Source organism: Drosophila santomea, chromosome 3L, assembly GCF_016746245.2.
Source record: "Drosophila santomea strain STO CAGO 1482 chromosome 3L, Prin_Dsan_1.1, whole genome shotgun sequence".
Taxonomy (NCBI): domain Eukaryota; kingdom Metazoa; phylum Arthropoda; class Insecta; order Diptera; family Drosophilidae; genus Drosophila; species Drosophila santomea.
This window is the reverse complement of record NC_053018.2, coordinates 7,429,938-7,449,343: the sequence shown is the minus strand read 5'-3', so window position 1 is coordinate 7,449,343 and position 19,406 is coordinate 7,429,938. Positions and strand designations below refer to the sequence as shown.

Genomic DNA, 19,406 nt, shown 5'->3' with positions numbered 1-19,406 from the left:
GATAGAAAATATATCGAGTGTTAGGAGGAAGAAGTCGCATTGCCAAAAACCCATTCCCTCACAGCAACAGTTTAACAATGCCGACTTTTAATTCCCATGGCAACTGAGGAAATTCCGCCGTCGTTGTTTATTTTGGATACAAATCCTAACCAATGTCAAATAACACCCAAAGAAATACAAATATTTAATCATTTATTTTAAAGAAATAAAAACAAAAGGCAGAGAACTCCTGTAAATATGTGTCACCTATATAAATCACCTTTTTACACCTAATTTCGGCAAACGGTAGACCTTTACCCGATACATATTGTAAGTTTCTAAAAACCTCGAAAGCGTAACATTGCAAAAGTGAGCAATGCCGACGATCCCGAAGAGGGACTACAAGCCCAGTGGTGGGGGCAAAAGCTCTGGAATGGATTTCCTCAGTTCCGGCATCAAGGGAACCGAGGTCACCGAGATGCAGCTCAAATGGCACGAGAATCCTTGTCCAGCTCCACCATGCAAACAGGCCTTTTGGTGGGCCAGCCATCCGAAGCCGATCAAAATCAAAGGTTGCCCCAAGTGAGTACCAAACAGAAACCACCCAAAGATTTTCCCAAGCTTACCCTGTAATTGGAGTGAAACAGTGGGGTATATTGAGTACCTAGTGCTTTAGACATAAGCCTATAATTATATTAAGTAACTACATATGCAATTCAATTAGATTTAGCTTAAGTAAATATGGGGTGAAGATGTGAACCAATACAAATTCCAACAAATTCCATCAAACATCCAAGCATCAAGGATATAACTCTTTTTCTAAAGGGTATCTCAATGCTTTTCGTAACGCCTTCGATGGGCCTCTTCGACACATTTGTATGTCTCCCCACTGGGGTCAATGGAATCCAAGACCAAAAACGAAAGTCATAAATTGCGTAAATAAATTATTAAACGCTCGCCGTGCTCGGGTGATGGTCAATACAATGGCCCAACTAAAGGACACGCAAACTCGGAACGATTGTGAATAGAAACATTCGTGTCCTGAGGCGAAACAATGGATGGAGTACACAGGACATTGAAGGCGATTCGAGGGGAAATTATGAGGAGTGTGCAAGTCGTCGAGCGCTCAAAACTAGAAATTGACGCACTATCATAAAAGTATACAAATACATCTGACTACAGATAATGACGGGGGCTGGACTTGGGTCGGATTAAGGTCAAAGGGGGAATAAGGATGATCCCAAAATGTGATAAAAACACAATAAACTCTGTAGTATAACTATACTATACCAAGTTGAAGTCAAGTTCTCCTTCTCTCAAGCTAAGAATCATCAAATAAGTATATTAGTAAAAAGGATGAGGATAAGAGTACAGTGTTTTTATTTGTTTCTCGTGAAGGTTTAAGGTCAGTCAACGAATTTAATCATATACAAGTACGATTGAGCTCTTGGACTTCTGATACATTCCTCCCAATTCTAGTTACAATAATCATTCATCTATTTACTGACCTCTCCTTATTGCCAGTAAAATAGACGAGAGTTCCTCCTTTGAGTGCTAAGAAATCCACTTAATTATGCTAGTTCCCTGTTGAATTCCGCTTATCAGGCCGTCCAAGCAATTGACCTTGGCCATTGACATTAGCTGGGAGGTGTTCCAAGTAATAGAACCACCACCCACCTCCAATTTCAATGTCAGGCAGGGAAATGCGTGAAGTCATCTCCAACAATGTGACAGGAAATGTGGACACCATCGAATGAAATTCAAGGTCCACCGCCGGGCAGGACCTTTAATTGGAGACCCAGCGAAACTACTTGGGTGGAAAAAAGCTCTTATGCAAAGTAGAATTCCTGGGAACGTGGATTTGGCCATGCCAATGCCACCGACTGTTAACAGTTCGCATTATTATTGCAACACCTGCCCATCAGGTGGCTCAAACGACGACGCTAACCTCTAGATACACTCGGAAAAAATCTACATTCCTCGGAAAATAAATTAAGACGTATTTTTATTGAAAAAAAACCTTTGAAGTAAAAGCCTAAATGCTGCTTTCTAAAAATGATTACAAAACAAAATTCGAATGGAACAAATTCGATATATTTCTTCGTCTGCACGACGACTGCTGACCACGGGCCGAATCCAAAGTCGAAGCAGGGTCCGAGCACGAGTCCTACGAGTCCTGCGAGTCCTTTGGTCATTTGGCGTTTGCCATTCGAGCCGTGCGGTACGTGTTCCGCGGTGAAATCGAGAAATCAAGCAATCAACGACAAGCAACACCTGAGCGGCCAGCGCGGCACACAAAAGGGAAAAATATCAGAAAAATATTGATTAACTTTTTTCGGTGCGGCGGGTGAGAGAACCGTGTGGTGGCTATTTATAATGAACGAGGTGACCGGTGGCCGGGAGCAGGGATAACCGAGAGGGAAGCGGAGACCATGCCAGAGACGGAGCAGCAGCAGCACCCAGCACACTCACATCCTGAACTCAAGCCAGAACTGGAGCACCTCACCGACAATAGACCGAATCGCGTGCAGAACTTCTCCTTCGCCAGCAGCTATCCCTACGCACCAGGACGCGTCTCGTCCAGCTCCAATTCGAACACCAACTATAGCTCCAACTACAACGCCGGCACCTTCAACGTCCAGCGCTATCAGAGTCCCTACCAATTCCAGCACGTGGTGACCAACGCGTTCTCGGTGCTGCGCCACCAGCCCTCCGAGGAGCCCGAGTTCGATTCCTATCCATCGCGACCCCAACAGGCCATCGTGCGTCCGATCCGACGAGAGGCGGGTATTAGCCAGGATCAGGATCACAATGTAGCAGAGCCAGCTGGAAATCCCACGCAGAGATCCCACTTCTCGCGCAGCAACCAGGAGGTGCGCAGCTTCGCCGATGAGCTGAGCCAGAAGTTGCGCTTCCTGGCGCCGGAGGAGCAGAACTACGGCGGTCGCCAGAGCGCCAGTTCTGGCGCCTGGATGGATCCAGCGATGGCCCAGCGACCACGTTTCGAGACCACAGTGCCGCAGGGCATCTTCCTGCCACCGCCCCATGAAGTCCAAATGATACCGGCCACCATGTTGCGGCGGCATGTCTACGCCTACTCCTCATATCCCATGATACTCCAAGGATATTTCGCCAAGGAGCCCGCCTCCGACAGCAAGGAGCAGAAGGTGACCGCCACCCGGCTGAATGGAGTGCGTGCCACGGCGGCAGTGGCGGTGGCCACAGCTGCGGCCTCCAAGTCCGCCCGCAACGAATCGCAGTCCCTCGCCGGTGGACTCCACATCACCAAGGCCCAGTTCCAACAACAACTGCAGCAGCGTCGCTCCACCACCAACAACAACAGCAACAATAATAACAACAACAGCAACAATAACAACAACCACAGCAGCAGCGACAAGAGGTAATAAAAAGTCCAACCCCCAAAAATGGTACGGGTGCTGGAGTTGGTAGTAAAAAAAAAGGTGGGAAGTACAAAAAAGGACGAACAACTGACCAAGGCAAAGTGGGCCAAAATATATTACCATAAATTCAAATGAGTAATACGTACCTAAACTGCCATTCTGCAATGGAACCAGAACTAAGCTCCCCATTTCAGTTCGCACTGCCTTTATCGATTGACACCCAAAAATTCAATTACAAAAAGGTTTAAGAGTTTAAAGAGCTCCGAACTTAATCCTTCAAAATGATAACTAAAATATTCTATATACCTATATTTTGTATAAACCTAACTAGCATCCACTAACAGTGGACCTACAAATAGAACAGAAGGCAAGTTTTTATAAAATGATACGCCCACTTCCACAATTAGAAATGCTTTTCCAATAACATTTGGACTTTCTAAATTCCCTGAACGGTTTGATTAATTTATTTAGCGCATTCTCGAATGGGGAAACTCGTTTGCCTTGCATAAAAGAACATGCGAGCAAACGGACGGACAAAAGGACCCTCGAATGTGTCGTGCCAGCGGAGAATATCCCATATTCCCAGCTCAGGGCTTAAATAATTTAAATCAAGATTTCGTGGACAACAACAATGGGTTGAAAAACAGCGAAAAAATAGTGCCACAAATGGAGGGATATTACGTTCAATTACCACACCAGCAAAGAAGGACACCTATGGCACAACAAAAAAACAAAAACATGTCCTGCTTGGCGTTCATTTTGCCCAAATGGGATGTTGTTCTGCTAAATGGGCCATCATTTTTGGGTTACTGAATATGAAATATCACTCAGCGTTTATGAAATATCACTTAACGCTTATGAAATAGCACTCAATGTGAAATATCACTCAACGTTTAAATAAAGTATCTTTAAAGGATATAACTAAGCGTGACAGAAATAAACTGTAATGACCATATGTAGTTATACCAAATGGTGTAAAAACTGAACAATTTAGATTTTCGACCAGGTCATGTCCCCCCTAGTAGTAGTATTACCCATAAGGAATCCAAGGGTTCGGTTCCTCGTTCCATTTGCCGATTGGCGTGGTCTGCAGACCCAGACCCAGAGAAATGTTGTTAGACATTCGCCAGCAACTTCAATGTGACTTCCGGTTTGTGGGCCAAAAGTAGCTGCGAATTTGCATAGGTCACGAGTTCAGGTGCCAAGTTCTCCTAGTGCAATGTCTCACAATGTTATATACTCCTCCTTCGACTAACAATCTGTATGTACATACATATGTGGATATGCGGCAAGAAATGTTTGTTTCCCCGTTTTCTTGGCGGGGCAATACATATAAATTAGCAAGTCATAAATAACTCAGCCACCACGGACTGGACTCGGATTTGCCTTTAACTTTAAGGCTTTAAACTCGATGTGCTGGCCTCACACATCTGACCCAAAAGTGTACTGAACTTTGGCCAAATTGATTCGAATCGGAGATGACCTGACAAGCGGCCTGCGAGGGCGTCGAGAAATGCACAAATTTGATGTTTATCGCCTTGATAGTGCAACAGATTTGGGTCTTGGGTAATAAAGCGCAGTGCACTGAAACTGAAAGAAATCTTAACTTAATAATATTTAAGCTATAAATTAATAGGTACTAAATTCATATTTTTAATAAATATTAAGCATATAGAAATACACAGATGTTCTGCAGGGTAAGGTATAAATATGGTATATTATACATACATATATCATATTCATTTCAAAATTTGTACAAATATGCATCCATTTTTCTGCATGAGCAGTTTGTGGAACTGGGTCGAGGCTTACTAATTGGTGGCTCCCACCTGGGCAACTCCTTGCCTGCCATTTGCTCCTCTTGCAGACCCATCGTACCGCCGCCGGAGCCCTACAAGAACGTCATGTACGACCGTCGCGTCATAAAGGGCAGCAACTTCGGCAACGCCTCCCTGGTGGTAAGTACCATCGGAGCCAGCCCAGCTCAGCTCAGCTCAGTTCTTTGGCAGCCCTGACCCGCGACTAATCCACTTTACTTTCCGCTCCAGACGGATGTGGATCCCTTCGACAAGGGCGCCGAATTGAGGCGCCGCAATTTGTTGCGCAAACGGACGATGCAGTGTCGCAATCAGCGCAATGTCCTGGGCACTCCGCCGCCGGTCAAGGGCCGAAAGCACGAGACCATACAGACGGAGAAGTATCTGGAGAAGTTGGTGCAGCGTCCGCCGGAGTTCTCCATCGACACGCAGACGGACCTGTTCCTCGAGAAGCCGCCAACGCCGCCGTTTATCCCCGCCAAGGTGGGCGTGGATGTGGGCACTGAGATTGGCGAGGGCGAACTCTTCCACTTCGATGCCGAGGCGCAGCCCATCATCGATGTCCTGGTGGACGCCTGCATCGAACAGAGCATGCTGGAGGTGGCCCACGAGATGGAACTGGCCAGTCTGCGGCGCAAACAGGAAGAGTACGTATCACTGTGTATACCTAGTATTCAAAATCTTTAGATTACAATAATGGCGTATTCTTATCCACAGATTCCTGGCCCAGAGGGAGGCGGAACTGGCCGAGTTGCGCCGCTTGGAGGCGGAGGAGTTGCGCTTGCAGGCGGAGAAGGAGCGTCGCCTGCGCCAGGATGCGATAGCCAAGGAGCTGGACGCTGAGATGCAGAAGAGTGTGACGGCGGCCAAGTTGCTCCAGGGACACATTGCCAGTCTGGTGCCGGAGGTGCTGGAGAACATTGAGCCGGCCAGCGATGCCGTCAAGAAGGAGCAGCTGATGAAGAGCGTCTGTCCATGGCTGTCCGCCGAGGTGGCCGAGGAAGTGGGTCATATTGTGGACTCGCGCGAGATCCTCACCGCCATCATTCAGGAGATTATCAAGCAGCGTGCCGAGATTTATGCCGGCTACAAGGAACCTGGATCGGAACCATCCGGACCGGATGCGGGTATTTGTGAGGAGGAGGGCTGCGCCATCGATGAGATGGAGGCGTGTCCCTGCGAATCGGAAACGGAGTTGGAGCAGTGCCCCGAACCGCCGCCACCGCCTCCTCATCTCTAAGTGATTGCGTTCGACTTCTTAGTTCATATTTCGATTGGGATCTTGATCCCACACACACACACACTCACGTGTAACACTAACACACACCTGCTATGAAATCGTGGCTGGCTGCAACTTTGTTGTTGTGTCTGGCGAAGAACTCAATTCGCCGCAGGATTCGAAGCTGGGCGCCAAACACAATTGCACAGCGGCGGCGGCGAAATAGAATCGAATGGCAAATTGTAAACTGGATAATTGTTAAAGGTTTTTGTGTTACCGAAAATTCAACCAATAAAGCTCAACAAAATAAGCCGAACCCTGCATTTTTGTAAATATTTTTAATTAGTTTAAATAGATTACAATTATTCAAACCAATTGGAATTTTCAATGTTACCATCTCCTGCAGATGCTGTTATTTTCATGGTCTGCCTGCACGGTCACACTGTACGTGACGTCACATTGTTTTTTCCCTATTAAATTAATGAATCACCACTAAACAAATTCCCTTGTTTTCATTACTAACTCGGCTGTCCAGGGTGAAGTGAAGATGTTTTCCAGCGGCCCCAACTACAACAAACTGAAGACCAATCTTCGATTGGCTCTCAATCGCCTCAAATTGCTGGAGAAGAAGAAGGCGGAACTGACGCAAAAGTCCAGAAAGGAAATAGCCGACTATTTGGCCACAGGAAAAACGGAGAGGGCGCGGATTCGCGTGGAGCACATCATAAGGTGGGTGCTGGAATACATTATCCATAGAGATCCCTGCATTTACCATCTACTTGCATTCATAGGGAGGACTACCTGGTGGAGGCAATGGAAATGGTGGAGATGTACTGTGACCTGTTGCTCGCCAGATTCGGCCTCATCACCCAGATGAAGGAGCTGGATACAGGGATCGCCGAGCCGGTGGCCAGCTTAGTTTGGGTGTGTCCCCGCATGCAGAGCGATATAGCCGAGCTGAAGATCATATCGGACATATTTGTGACCAAGTATGGGCCACAGTTCGCCGAGCAATCGAGAACAGCCACTGGGGAGCACTATGTGTCGGAGAAACTCATGCACAAGCTCACGCTGCAGGCACCGCCAAAGCTTTTGGTGGAGAACTACCTCATTGCCATTGCCAAGAACTACAACATCGAGTACGAACCGGATCCGCAGGTCATGCAGGAGGATCAGCCACCGCAGCCGCATCTGATTGATCTTTCGGATCGGAACAACTTGAGTGGTGGTGGTGGTGGTGCCGGCGGAGGTGGTCCTGCACCGCCACAAATGGGCTTTGTTGGTTATCCGGCTATGCCAGCACTGCCCGATATGCCAATGCCACCGAGCGCCAAGCCCTTCAATTACCCACCCTTCGGTGGAGGTGGTGGCGGAGGAGGTGGAGCTCCAGCTGGCGCATATGCTGTGCCGCATCCCGTGCAGCCACCGCCGCCCTTTGCCTACAATATACCACCCAATCAGCCGGCACCGCCTGCAGTCCTGCCTGCCAAATGCGCCGAGGAGAAGGATCTGAACACCAACTTTATCAATGTAAGTATACTTTTCTAACGCCTCATTGTAGTTTAGTGGAAATTGGATATTTATAGTTTATGCAGTTGCAATCAGAGTAGCTTTAAATTAGTTTGAGCTGCTTCACAGGCTAACTTTTCCAATATAAGCTAGTAAGCTAGATATACGCATTTACTAACATAATTATTTATTGGCCCCATTAAGTAATACATTCGATTGCAACTGCAGTAAAGGTATATATCCTTTTTGGAGAATAGTTAATAGTTATGCTTTGGCATGTTTTGCATGAATCTTGGGCTGTTGCAGCGTGAAGCGGAAAATACGGATGGCTCGGGCAGCCCGGATGAGAATATTTTGGTAGGTTATCTCTGTGTAGAATGCTGTTAAACCAACAACTAACTCGCTTATCGTTCTGCAACATCACTAAACAAATGAAAAACGCTACTATGGGCTCTCCACCTCCTCCTCCACTCTTGTTTGTCTCTGTGTGACGTCCCAATGTGCGTGTAAGTCCAGTCATCCAAATGATTCATAGCTTGCTGTCCACTGTTATCGCTTCGCTTGTCTCGATGTTCCTTATTGATTTGTTATGCCAGTGTTTTTATTTTTTATTTGCCTTATCTTTTCTTTAATTTTGCCTAACAGCGCCCCAAACCCGAAAATGATCCGCCGCCGCGTTACACCTCCATTAATCCCGTAAATCTCCAGGTCAGGACATTGGATTTGATCAAATCCAGCACCTACTTTATTAATAATTTGATAGCATCAAACCTATATTTTCTGAAAATTTCTACAAACCGAAATTTACTTATAATTTAACTGAATTATTTTATGAAACCCCGATTAACACAAATTTTGTACAATCTAAATTTTATTTACTTAATTTTAAATGGCTTTTTAAAATCAGAAAAAAAGGTTTCGCACAACTTGTTAGTGTTAATTTTCTAAGTCACTTATTAAATATCTTCTTTTCCACTCGCAGAATGCCAACAAACCCAAACCTCAACCCCGATCCAAGCTGCCACCGGGTAATCCCACGCTGCCAAGTGCTCCCCCGGCGCTGGACTTCCCCTCGCTGCCCAACGTCCCGAATGATCTGCCGGATATTCCGGGCGCAGGTGCCGAGAAGAAGGACGACGAGGAAGAGATTGACTTTGATGACCTGTCACGTCGCTTCGAGAACCTTAAGAAGCGAAAGTAAAACTGGGCAGCTGATCACCTTTTAATACTACAGTATATTTGTTATAATCTCTGTCCTGTTCTATATAAATAATCACATATATGTAAGGAACTATTGATCATTTTGTATTTTGCATTAAGTAGTTGGTCAGATGAACCGCTCAACCTTGAAACTTGCTTCTCATTATCGCAATCTTAATGATTTTATTTAGATGAAGCTAAGATTAAAATAATAACAGATTCAATTGTGTGTGTTATCATCTTTATGTTTCACATAAATATCAACAAGATTACAAAGAAAAACAGACGATTTTTAAGGGATTATATTTTCTAGAAGACTTCCTCGTTCTCCACAACTTCCTTCAGTTCGAGCAGCTCCAGCAATCCCTTGCCCTTCGTTTCGTTCCTCACAAGCTCATCGATGACACGATACTGGCCAGGATCTATCAGCAAGGTTAAGTGCAAGGTGGCCTCGTCCCATTCCTCGTGCTCCACTGTGTTTGCCAACTTGACTACCGATTCCTTGAGCTTGCCACCGCCCTCCTTTCCAGCGAAGCTAACCCGCAGCTTCATGCGTGACCTCTCGATGGGCATATGGTCCTTGAGAATCTTGATGGCCTCCAGTGTGTTTTGCTTCGTGTTCCTGTTCATCTTTACAGAGAAGTGGGCATCCTTAAGGGATTTCTCGATGATGGAGGCGGGATATGGACGACGCGTCTCTGGATTTACACACAAAGCAGCCACGGAGTTAACTATACTATTCAGCTGGGTGTCCAGGCAACTTTGGCGCTCCTTTTCCGACACCTGCAGTTCTCCTTTGCTCAGGATCTCCTTGCAGATCTCGGTTTCGTCTGTTTTGTTGAAGGCCTTTTGCAGCTCGTCCTTTTTGGCCGCCTGTCCTTTGGAGACATTGGTGAACACGGTATGGGTTTGCAGGACCTCATCAATGTCCTTTTCGCTATGGGAATAGGAATATAGAGCGATAAAATATAGGTAAAACGCATTTCACAATGTGCACGTGTTGCATTTAGCGACTTTTACCTGTTGCTCCGCCAGGAAAGGACCTTATTTTTATAGCAGGCGATCTCGAAACGCTTGCCTCCTTTTTTGAGCCTCACAATGGCGACATTTGTGAGGCGTATTTGATTTGTAGGCGTAAATATTTTGGACATTGTTATTAAAATAAAAGCTGCGGAATTAGAGATGGCCAACTAAACCAAAACACTTTCGATCGAAGCAAACGATAAATTGTTAAAAACTAAACATTTTATAGCCCGTACTTGTGAAATCATTGAAATTTCCTATGAATTGTCATATGATGAAACTTTCAACTGGTCTAAAATCGGTTTTTAATTTTTGAGCAATGATAATTCGAGCAAAAAATACTTGTCGGATAAATAACTAATAAGAAATTTGATAAAAGTATTTGGCGAGCACCAAACATTTTACAATGTTTATTACATTTTATTTATCTTTGTTAAGTTTTTAACATATTTGTTAAATTCATAAGATATTTGTTATATTTATGTTTGGATGGATTGTTTATTGTATATATTTTTGTTTTTGTTGAATACATTATTATTTCCATCCATATTTTCCGAAGCTATCGAGTTTATGCGCCTATCGCCATTTTGCCATCACAATGGCGATGTTGTTTTTCCCTCGCCTCGCTTCTTCTTCTTCTTCCTCACCCAATTCGCCAGAGCGCGCAGCAAACAACAAAACACACAGTGCTCAAAAACCGCGATATCAACGGTCTTTAAAAATCGTTATCAATCGCCTTTCGCTAGATAACGGCAAAATGTGGTGCAAAATGAAGGAATTCACCGAAACAGCGCGTTCAGTGCGAAAATCTAAAGATTTTAAGGCAACTCCAGTGGCCCGACCGTTTAGTGGTCCCTTTAAACGGGCTACATGCCAAACAGAGGGACCTCTAAACATTAGGCGAAGAGGACGGCACAAGGCAGACATCGATAAATCAGCGGCCCAAAGCAACGCTGCAAAGTGTTTGTAAACAGCTGACGAGCCCGCCAGGTGGCGCTCGCGTTCTGGCATTGCCAGATTGGAAAAATCAACCAAATGCTGCCTTTAATGGTGAACGCCATTTTTATTGCAAGAAAGAAAGCCACGGGTTTCAAGCAAAAACGCGAATATTTAACGTGTGATTATTGTAAAAAGACAGCGCGACTATGATTTAATCAAACCACAAGTGTTTCGAGCTGAGGGCACAGCGATTGGCTCCAGAAACCAGCCATTTTTGGAAGATTAACGGAGGTGTGTGGGTTTGAGAATGCCAACAAAAAAAAAATGAGGCTCAAGAAATGCCCTGTAATTGTATAATAAATTGGTCTAAAAAAAGTTAAATATATTGCCAAATTGTCAAAGAATAAGCTTACACAAAAGGTCAACCAAGTATTTACGAGTTTCTGCCCGGTAAATGCTAGATATCACAATTTTCAACTGCGATTTTGTGTGTGTGTTCTTGAGGGCTGTGCAAAAGTCTCAAAAATGCGACGCCTGCAAAATGAGCAGAAATTCGTATATTCGTGTGTTTAAAATGGCACAAAAACGTGATTAAACTTGTTTTCCTGTCCACTTACTAGTTTTTGTACAGCATTTAAATACTTTATTTTGTTTTTATTATATTGAATGTTTAGGAATTTAATGAGCAGCTCGTACTGAGACGCGAAATATAACCTGTAAAGAGTACACAAAAGTTTTAAGTGTCTTAATTATGCTACATTCGGTGCAAAGTTTAATAACTTAACGTTTAGCTTATATCAAATATAAGTGCATTGTTAATTTAAATAATTTTAAAATGTACCTAGACTTCCACGAAATGGCATTTACTTTATATGCAATATTTAAAAAAAAAGTTTTTGAAAATATATTCATATTAAATAAAGTTATTTCTTATCTTCAATAACTTTATTTAATATGATAATATGATGAAATTAGGAAAAATAATAATATTTTGTATGGGCCCAAAATGCATATATACAATTAAATCTTAAATGAAATTCTTACCCTTTCCAGCTGCCTTAAAATGGAGCAGTATATTGTGCCGCTGGAGGAGCCCGTCTACTCCGATCTGCAGGTAGTGCAAGTGCCCCAAGATGAGGTGGGAGTGAGTAGTATCAGAAGCCCACGGCGAACACCTAGCTAATTCCCTGCTCCTTTCAGTCTCTGGTCCTGCAGGATGACCAGCAGTTGGTCTTCAACGACCAGCAGCAAGTGGTCTACCAAACGACGGCTCCAGCTCAATATCAACAGCAGCAGCAGTCGGCGGCACCAACATACCACATAATCGGCGGCGATGATCTTGCCCATCAGCAGCAACAGCACCAACAGCAGCAGCAACAACAACAACAGCAGCAGCAACAACAACCGCAGCAGCAGCACCAGCAACAACAAGTTGTAATGCATCATCAGCAGCATCAAGTTCAGCAAGTGCAGCAGGTGCAGCAGGTTCACTATCAACAGCAGCCACAGGAGCCCCAGCAGCAACAGCAACAATTGCACATGGAGCAACAGCAGCAGCAACAATATGTGCAGCATCAACCGCAGCAACCCGCCATCCAGCACACACAGCAGATTTACTACACTTCCGAGCAAGTGCTGCAACCAAATGCCATCGTACAACATATGCAGCAGCAGAAGAAGCAACAGCAAGTGCTGCAGCAACAACAGTATCAGCAACACGCACCCGCCTACCAAGTGCAAGCGACTCCCCAAGGGCAAACCCAATTACTACAGAGTCCCCCGCAGCAGCATCAGCAAGCGCAGCAGCCACAAACATTGCAGCTGCAGACCTCGCCACCCCAACAGCAACCACAACAGCACCAGCAGATTGTCTATCGCATGACCACCACCCAGCAGCAACAGAGACCATTGGGGGTAAGTTAGGTTCCACATAGCCCTCTATTTACCTGTCACTTTTGAAACATATTGACACGATATTCAATACACTTAGATGCTCAACAATACGCACGTTATTGTCCAGCAGCAACCGGTGTTGATCCAGGGACCGCAGCATCAGGAGCTGATTATGCGCCAAGCCATACATCCGTACAACAATCGAGTAGTTTATGCCACCTCACCGCAACAGCAGCAGCAGCAACAGCACGTCATCCAGCAGCACGTACAGCAGCAGCAAGTGCAGCAGCATCAACAAGTCCAGCAGCAACAGCAGATGCAACTGCAGCCCACGACACAAACAGCCCACTTGGTTCAGGCGCGTGTGGTGCCACAGCAGACGCAAAACGTTGTCTACCAGCAGTTGAAAGTGCAGCCGCAGCAACAGCAGCAGGCTCCACAGCAGCAGCAGCAACCCCAGTTGGTGGCTCAGCAGCAGCCGCAGCTGGTGGCCACCACTGCTGCAGGAGGCACTCAACTGGTACGAGCCTCGTTCAGGAAATCCGCCCGAGGGGGAGCTGTGTTGGCCCGACCGGGCACACTAATTACCACCAGGCCAACACTCACGCCCGCGACAATTGTACGACAAGTTCGCCCGCGAGGAGGAGCTGTGGGCTCTGTGCCCGGCGGACTGGTTAGGAATATGCGCCCTGCGGGCGTACGACCCACTCGAGCTCAGCTGGTGGTGCAGACTAGCGGCGGCGGCGAGGGCCAGGCCATGCTAGTGACCCAAGGCCAAATGAAGCACATTACCATCAGCACGAATATCGGCCAGCCGCAACAACAACAGCAGCAGCAGCAGCAAACACAGCAACAGCAGATGCAGCAACAGCCGCGCCACATCTACCGCACACACATGGTCACCGATGGAAACCCGCAGCAACAGCAGCAGCAGCAACCGCCACAACAGCAACCGCAGCAGCACCAGCAAATGCTGATGATGCGCCATGCTCCGATTCGTTACAGAGCGCCGGTGACTACAGCAGTCGCGGCGCCAGTTCAGGCGCCTGCACCAACGCCCGCAGGTGGAGTCGTCCAAACGAGTAATATAGGCATGGATTTGGAAGAGCGCATCCAGGCGGCAGTGCTCAAAAAGGAGCAACAGAAGCCCCAGCCTCCGACTCAGCCGGTGGCCCCCAATCAACTACAGCCCATGCAGATCGGAGCGGGAACCACACTGACCACTTACTATCCTGCAGCAGCTGTGCCGCAAGAAGAGGATCAGCAACAGCAGCAGCAACAACAACAACAGCAGCAGCAACAACAACAGCAAGTGGTGCAGAGTCAGCCACAGGGAATACGACCACCCAGTGGAGCAAGCATGACTCTGGCGGAGTATAAGAAGAGACAAACTCTGTCGGCCTCACCAGCTCCAGTTCCGCCTCCAAATCCAGGCCTGGCGCCCATGAGAGCCACGGCACCTGGAACCATGGTCCGCCCACCAGCCAAAATAACACCCACACAACCCGCTGGCGCCCTGCCCCCCGGCACCAGGATCATGCAGCCACAGAGGCCAGTGCCAGCCGCTGTGGCGGCACCACTTGCAGCGCCAGCGGCGGTGACACAGGGCTCATCTGTGATGAAGACTTCGCACAACAACTACGAGATTCACTCTCAGCATGTATTGAATAACCGTGCCGGTCAGGAGATAGCCGAGCGCGACAAGAATAGTGCCAAGATGCTGGTGATCCTGGCCAGCGGAGAGCAACGTCTGATCACCTTTACGCTTCCACGCGAGTCCTGCACGGTGCAGGATCTCCTCGAGCAGGTCGGCGTTCCCTTTGATCACAACACCACCATCCAGTGTGTCGAGCATCGCGGTGCCAATGTGGACTTTGTGGTCACCGTCGGCTTTACGGTGCACGAGTCGGCCAGCGAACTGATTTCACGGGCGGAGGAGAGTCTGCAAATGAACCGTTCGCAGGAGAATCAAGCTGCCGTCGCTGGAGCAGCGGCCAATCCCAATCCTGCCACAACCAGTGCCTCGCCTGCCTATGCCCAAGCGAATGCCGCTGCCGAGCAGGCGAAACGCGAAGCGGCCAGTTCGGCCAGTGGAAACTCAACGGTTGGCGCCGTTTCCTCCGCCGGTTCCGCTGGAAGCAATCCGGCGGAGGGCAGGAAACTAATCGACGGTTTTCTGGCCGTCTGCCAGCTGTGTGGATTCACTGGCGTGGATCACGCCCGCTGCGAGCGGTGCAAACGCGTCTTCCCGGAGCCGCCGAAACGCAAATCCTACATGCCCAAGAATAGTGCTGCCTCCTCGCCAGCCTCATCGTCCTCCAGCGAGCCGGTGTCTGCTCTGCCAACGGCAGCGGATAAGAAACGCGAGTTGGCAGCAGCTAGATTCAACAATAAACTGGCTGGAGTGACCTACGCAGTCGGAGTTGGAGCTCGCGGTCGCGGATCCCTGGCCATGCGAGGCGGTCGTGCCAGGGGAGGCAGACGGGTGCCCGAAGTGGATCCCGTGGTGCTGCTGAGCAGCGAGGATGAGGCCGACGAGGGTGAGGGCACCTCGGACTCTGGCAATGTAAGTTATTTACATTTACATATACCTTACTGTCTTGCAATTGTTAATATTTTGTTATATTTGACAGCAGCCAGCGAGCAACTCTAAGCTGAACTCCAATGGAAACCTGCATGAACTTTCCGCCGCCTTTCCTTGCGATCCAATTCTGCCAGAGATCGATGAGGAGCCCGTGTACAAAGGTAAGACCTAATTATACCATTTAAACATCATAAACTATACCAGTTCCGATTATCTGATGTGTGTAAATCAAATAAGAATATTTTTTACTTCGTATTTTAACGAAAATGACTGATTCAATCTGAGTAGATTCATTTTAATTTATTAGATACAATTTTTGAATAATGAATGAAGTAGGGTAGAAAGTATCTTTTAAACAAAAGAAATCCGATAATTATTTCTGAGATGAATTTTATGTCTAATATACAAAATCAGATATAAGGTATCTCAAAGATACGAAAACATCTTGACATCGATATGCAGTTGGTACAAATAATACTATGCCCGTATATAAACGTATCTTAAAGATACAGTAAATTTATTTGGAAAATATTAAGTGAAATAATTTACTAAAACTGCATAAAAACATTTAGCTATTTTTCGTTACCTGTTTATTTTCGCGCTAGAACTAGCCGTTTTGTAGCTAGCAACAGCACTAATGCATAGCAATGTTGTGTGTGCAGTTATTTCGTGTTGGCAACGCCATAGGCCTGTGTTGCAACGCCAATCCGCCAGAGGGCGCTCCATCCAGCCAGAGCACGCCATTTTTAGGGTCCACGAAGAAGAAGCAGAAACGCAAAGCGAATGCGTGAAAACACATCGTTTTCCTCATTCTTTTGCCATTTTCACAGATTTAAAGGGTTTTAAGTACTTTTTTTTTAATTACTTAACGACACTGAGTAGACGAAGCACTCTACCATAATGAACGATGAAGGTAAATGTGTGGGCAAAATGGAAAACTCGCGAGTGAATAAAAAATGTGACTGGTGGCCACGAGGAAAATGTTGCAATTAAATAACTACCACTGGTTTTGTTTTTTTCTACCATTGCAGATTTCTGTCGTGGCGATGTTAGGGATTTGTCGGATGTCCCTGAACCGGAACAGTTTTCCGCATCCTTGAAGTGCAGCTGCGTGCGTCTGGTGCCCTACAGATTCGACATTACCGAGCCGGTAAGGCGTCACCCTCTTACCCTTTACCCCTCTCCACTGTCCTTGAAATGTGTATAATATAATTAAATGCATTCGTAATCCCACAGGTATGCTTCACCACGAAGGGCGTTCGCATCGCTGGCACGCTGAAGGACAAGGACGAGAAGTTCGAGCTGAACATCCACAAGCAGGAGGTGATCAAGGTGATAGCCCACTTCGGCAACGTTGAGCCCGCCCAGCCACTGGTCACGCTATATCTGCTCAAGACGTGCGCCGAGTACGTGAAGAACCAGCTCAAGCTGCCCGACGATCAGCATCACGAACGTGAGTTTTCCGTCCATTAATAATACTAAAGTTTCATTCATCGTTTCTTTCATTATTCGGCACTTAACTAACTAATGGTAATTGATTCTTTCAATTGTAGAAACCGGTTTCAAGACGCACAGCTATCACACTCGCCGCCTGATCCTTTTGTTCGACAGCATATCCGTGTCCGCTCGTGGTAACATCAAGTCGATGTTCAGCTGTGTGGACGAGATATCGTCGACAGATGCCGCCGAGATTCTCGAGAGGATCGCGGACTCCGATCGCAAGACGCAGAACAAGAGCTCGCAGCCACCGCCGCGCCAACTGAGAGCAGACGAGCAGGTTAGTCTGCTGATGTACCCGCCGAAGGGAACGGGAGGCCTGTGCATCCGCATGGAGGACTTCGTGTGCCTCACCAAGGAGTCCTACCTCAACGACATCATCATTGACTTCTACCTGCTCTGGTTGAGGAACACGCTGATACCGGAGCCCCAACGCGACAGGACACATATCTTTAGCACATTCTTTTACAAAAGACTCACAACGCTGACGCGCCCAGCGGACGTGAAGCAGACGGCAGCACAGAAGCGTCACTCCAGGGTGCAGAAATGGACCAAGGGAGTGGACATCTTCGAAAAGGACTTCATTATAGTGCCCATCAATGAGCAGTCGCATTGGTTCCTCGCCATCATTTGCTACCCCAACTTAAAAGGACCCGTCACGTTCGATACGAATCAGCCAGTGGAGCCGCAGCAGTTGAAGCGCCCCAGAGGCAAGAAAGTGTCCCTGCAGATAGGCAACACCACCATAACCCCGCTGACAAAAAGGGGAGAGGGAGGACAACTTCCAGCGGCGCTGACAGCGGAGAACGTGTGCCGGATAGCAGACGATGAGAGCGAAAGGGATGAGGCGGAGGGCGATGAGAGCGACATGGCCTCGGATGACAGTGAGAACTCCAACTCGGCCAAGGAACCAGCGGCCACGCCCACTTCCACGACTACCAGCACCCCCAGTCTATCCAGTTCGCAGCCCACAGCCCCCGGACCAGCGAGGAATAGTGCATCCGATGATGTGCCAGCCGTAAAGCAACCTCTTATCCTAATCTTTGATTCCCTGGCGGGCGCTTCGCGCAGCCGCGTGGTGGCCACATTGCGAGACTATCTCACATGCGAGTACCGGGTGAAGAAGCCGGATGCGCAGGCGCACGTCTTCAACAAGGACAACATGCCGGGCCACTGCGTCAAGGTGCCGCAGCAGAACAACTTCACCGATTGCGGCCTATATCTGCTGCAGTATGTGGAGCAATTCTTTGGCGAGCCGATCAGAGACTACAGACTGCCCATCAAGCAGCTGACCAACTGGTTCGACTTTCTCACGGTGACAAAGAAGCGCGAGGACATTGCCAATCTCATCCAGCAGCTGATGGACGACGGCAATCAGCAGCAGCGACTTATTCTGCCAGTGATCGAGTTCCCCACGCTGAATGGCCAGTTGGTAGAGTATCCGGAGGACACGGAGAGTGCCGAGTTTGAGGAGGAGGAGGGCCATGACGACGAGGATCCAGCCAGTGAGTTGGTAAGTTACACTCAAAGATTCATAGCTACTGTATGACGGTCACTAACTATAATCCTACCTTTAGCATGATGAAAACAATGCCGGCACTGACATGGAAGTGGACCCTGTGAACGAGGAGCCAACGCTGGCAGGAAAAACCGCCACGATTGCCCCTGCGCCCACGACTACGGCAGCACCCACGGGAAAAAGATTCGTGCTGAAGCGGCGTCTGCACAATGGATCCGTCTCAAGTCCGAGCAATGGAAACGGGGAGGCTAACAGTAATGGCGGTGCACTGATACCCCAACTGGTGAGCACGGCGACCGCCACGACAGGCGTTTCGCCCGGAGTCGCTCACCTGGCGCCGCGCGGGCCCAGCGGAGGTCTAAAGATCCGCAAGATAGAGCCATAGCACCAACCTATTCTCGCCATGCGAGCTCGCGATCCGGATGCGCATATGACCCACCTGCCTGCGCTGCTCCAGCTGCCACAGCTGCGGCACCACCTGTAAATACGCCATTACATTACATCGGTTATTAATTCTATGTATTCTAACGTTTGCCTCTAAAACTACACTAAACTTAAACTATAAATAAAGACTAAAGTACTATGTATGAAATACAAGAAACTGGTGTGTGGGCTTTTAAGCATATATTGATGGGGAAAAGGGGGAACTTTTATTGGAAAGTCATTAACTTCTGAAAATTAATTCTATGCTCATTCAAATTGATTTGATTAATCCCCAAATTAATTTACAATTTCAATGACCTTAGAATGACTAATTAATTCCAAACAGCCGAAATAGATAACAATCAGGGATAACAAAATTAAGGGTTTTAACATATTTCAACAA

The 19,406-nt window shown here is 47.3% G+C and overlaps 4 protein-coding genes across 14 annotated transcripts; 3 read left to right on the top strand and 1 right to left on the bottom strand.

Annotated features, from left to right (window-relative positions):
- The first annotated feature begins 229 nt into the window (after nucleotides 1-229).
- On the top strand, nucleotides 230-6,732 carry LOC120449571 (radial spoke head protein 3 homolog B). Of its 2 annotated transcripts, none has more exons than XM_039632123.2 (4): nucleotides 230-561; nucleotides 5,248-5,338; nucleotides 5,429-5,844; nucleotides 5,915-6,732. In XM_039632123.2, exons 1-4 carry the CDS (start codon nucleotides 356-358, stop codon nucleotides 6,435-6,437), a joined length of 1,236 nt encoding a protein of 411 aa, XP_039488057.1. In that variant the 5' UTR covers nucleotides 230-355; the 3' UTR covers nucleotides 6,438-6,732. The 2 variants fall into 2 exon arrangements, with proteins under 2 accessions (XP_039488057.1, XP_039488059.1); XM_039632125.1 differs by lacking the exon at nucleotides 230-561 and adding an exon at nucleotides 2,341-3,379.
- A 110-nt stretch (nucleotides 6,733-6,842) lies between these two features.
- LOC120449039 (IST1 homolog) lies at nucleotides 6,843-9,223 on the top strand. Of its 6 annotated transcripts, XM_039631323.1 has the most exons (6): nucleotides 6,843-6,860; nucleotides 6,952-7,145; nucleotides 7,208-7,946; nucleotides 8,232-8,282; nucleotides 8,571-8,633; nucleotides 8,908-9,223. In XM_039631323.1, exons 2-6 carry the CDS (start codon nucleotides 6,964-6,966, stop codon nucleotides 9,124-9,126), a joined length of 1,254 nt encoding a protein of 417 aa, XP_039487257.1. In that variant the 5' UTR covers nucleotides 6,843-6,860; nucleotides 6,952-6,963; the 3' UTR covers nucleotides 9,127-9,223. The 6 variants fall into 6 exon arrangements, with proteins under 6 accessions (XP_039487257.1, XP_039487258.1, XP_039487260.1 ...); XM_039631324.1 differs by lacking the exon at nucleotides 8,232-8,282; XM_039631326.1 differs by lacking the exon at nucleotides 8,571-8,633 and having other exon boundaries at nucleotides 8,944-9,223.
- A 126-nt stretch (nucleotides 9,224-9,349) lies between these two features.
- LOC120449041 (ribosome maturation protein SBDS) lies at nucleotides 9,350-10,398 on the bottom strand. The gene is made up of 2 exons (XM_039631329.1): nucleotides 10,146-10,398; nucleotides 9,350-10,062 (listed from the first exon to the last, which is right to left on the bottom strand). The coding sequence occupies exons 1-2, from the start codon at nucleotides 10,274-10,276 to the stop codon at nucleotides 9,435-9,437; spliced, it is 759 nt and encodes a 252-aa protein (XP_039487263.1). The 5' UTR covers nucleotides 10,277-10,398; the 3' UTR covers nucleotides 9,350-9,434.
- Nucleotides 10,399-10,799: 401 nt separating this feature from the next.
- On the top strand, nucleotides 10,800-19,177 carry LOC120447826. 5 transcript variants are annotated; one of them, XM_039629411.2, is made up of 9 exons: nucleotides 10,800-11,378; nucleotides 12,141-12,225; nucleotides 12,288-13,001; nucleotides 13,078-15,546; nucleotides 15,614-15,725; nucleotides 16,596-16,714; nucleotides 16,801-17,017; nucleotides 17,118-18,574; nucleotides 18,639-19,177. In XM_039629411.2, exons 2-9 carry the CDS (start codon nucleotides 12,151-12,153, stop codon nucleotides 18,963-18,965), a joined length of 5,490 nt encoding a protein of 1,829 aa, XP_039485345.1. In that variant the 5' UTR covers nucleotides 10,800-11,378; nucleotides 12,141-12,150; the 3' UTR covers nucleotides 18,966-19,177. The 5 variants fall into 5 exon arrangements, with proteins under 5 accessions (XP_039485345.1, XP_039485344.1, XP_039485346.1 ...); XM_039629410.2 differs by having other exon boundaries at nucleotides 12,141-12,231; nucleotides 15,617-15,725; XM_039629412.2 differs by having other exon boundaries at nucleotides 10,801-11,378; nucleotides 12,141-12,201.
- Nucleotides 19,178-19,406: the final 229 nt, after the last annotated feature.

What these genes read in the sequence shown, in the direction of transcription:
- LOC120449571 (XM_039632125.1), top strand. Translation starts at nt 2,412, where the DNA reads ATGCCAGAGACGGAGCAGCAGCAGCACCCAGCACACTCACATCCTGAA. An exon ending in CACAGCAGCAGCGACAAGAG is followed by an intron (nt 3,380 to 5,247) that starts GTAATAAAAAGT and finishes CTCCTCTTGCAG; the next exon opens with ACCCATCGTACCGCCGCCGG. An exon ending in CTGCGGCGCAAACAGGAAGA is followed by an intron (nt 5,845 to 5,914) that starts GTACGTATCACT and finishes TCTTATCCACAG; the next exon opens with ATTCCTGGCCCAGAGGGAGG.
- LOC120449039 (XM_039631323.1), top strand. Translation starts at nt 6,964, where the DNA reads ATGTTTTCCAGCGGCCCCAACTACAACAAACTGAAGACCAATCTTCGA. An exon ending in TGAACACCAACTTTATCAAT is followed by an intron (nt 7,947 to 8,231) that starts GTAAGTATACTT and finishes GGGCTGTTGCAG; the next exon opens with CGTGAAGCGGAAAATACGGA. An exon ending in GCCCGGATGAGAATATTTTG is followed by an intron (nt 8,283 to 8,570) that starts GTAGGTTATCTC and finishes TTTGCCTAACAG; the next exon opens with CGCCCCAAACCCGAAAATGA.
- LOC120449041 (XM_039631329.1), bottom strand. Translation starts at nt 10,276, where the DNA reads ATGTCCAAAATATTTACGCCTACAAATCAAATACGCCTCACAAATGTC. An exon ending in CTTTCCTGGCGGAGCAACAG is followed by an intron (nt 10,063 to 10,145) that starts GTAAAAGTCGCT and finishes CTATTCCCATAG; the next exon opens with CGAAAAGGACATTGATGAGG.
- LOC120447826 (XM_039629409.2), top strand. Translation starts at nt 12,151, where the DNA reads ATGGAGCAGTATATTGTGCCGCTGGAGGAGCCCGTCTACTCCGATCTG. An exon ending in GCACCTCGGACTCTGGCAAT is followed by an intron (nt 15,547 to 15,613) that starts GTAAGTTATTTA and finishes TATATTTGACAG; the next exon opens with CAGCCAGCGAGCAACTCTAA. An exon ending in GATTCGACATTACCGAGCCG is followed by an intron (nt 16,715 to 16,800) that starts GTAAGGCGTCAC and finishes GTAATCCCACAG; the next exon opens with GTATGCTTCACCACGAAGGG.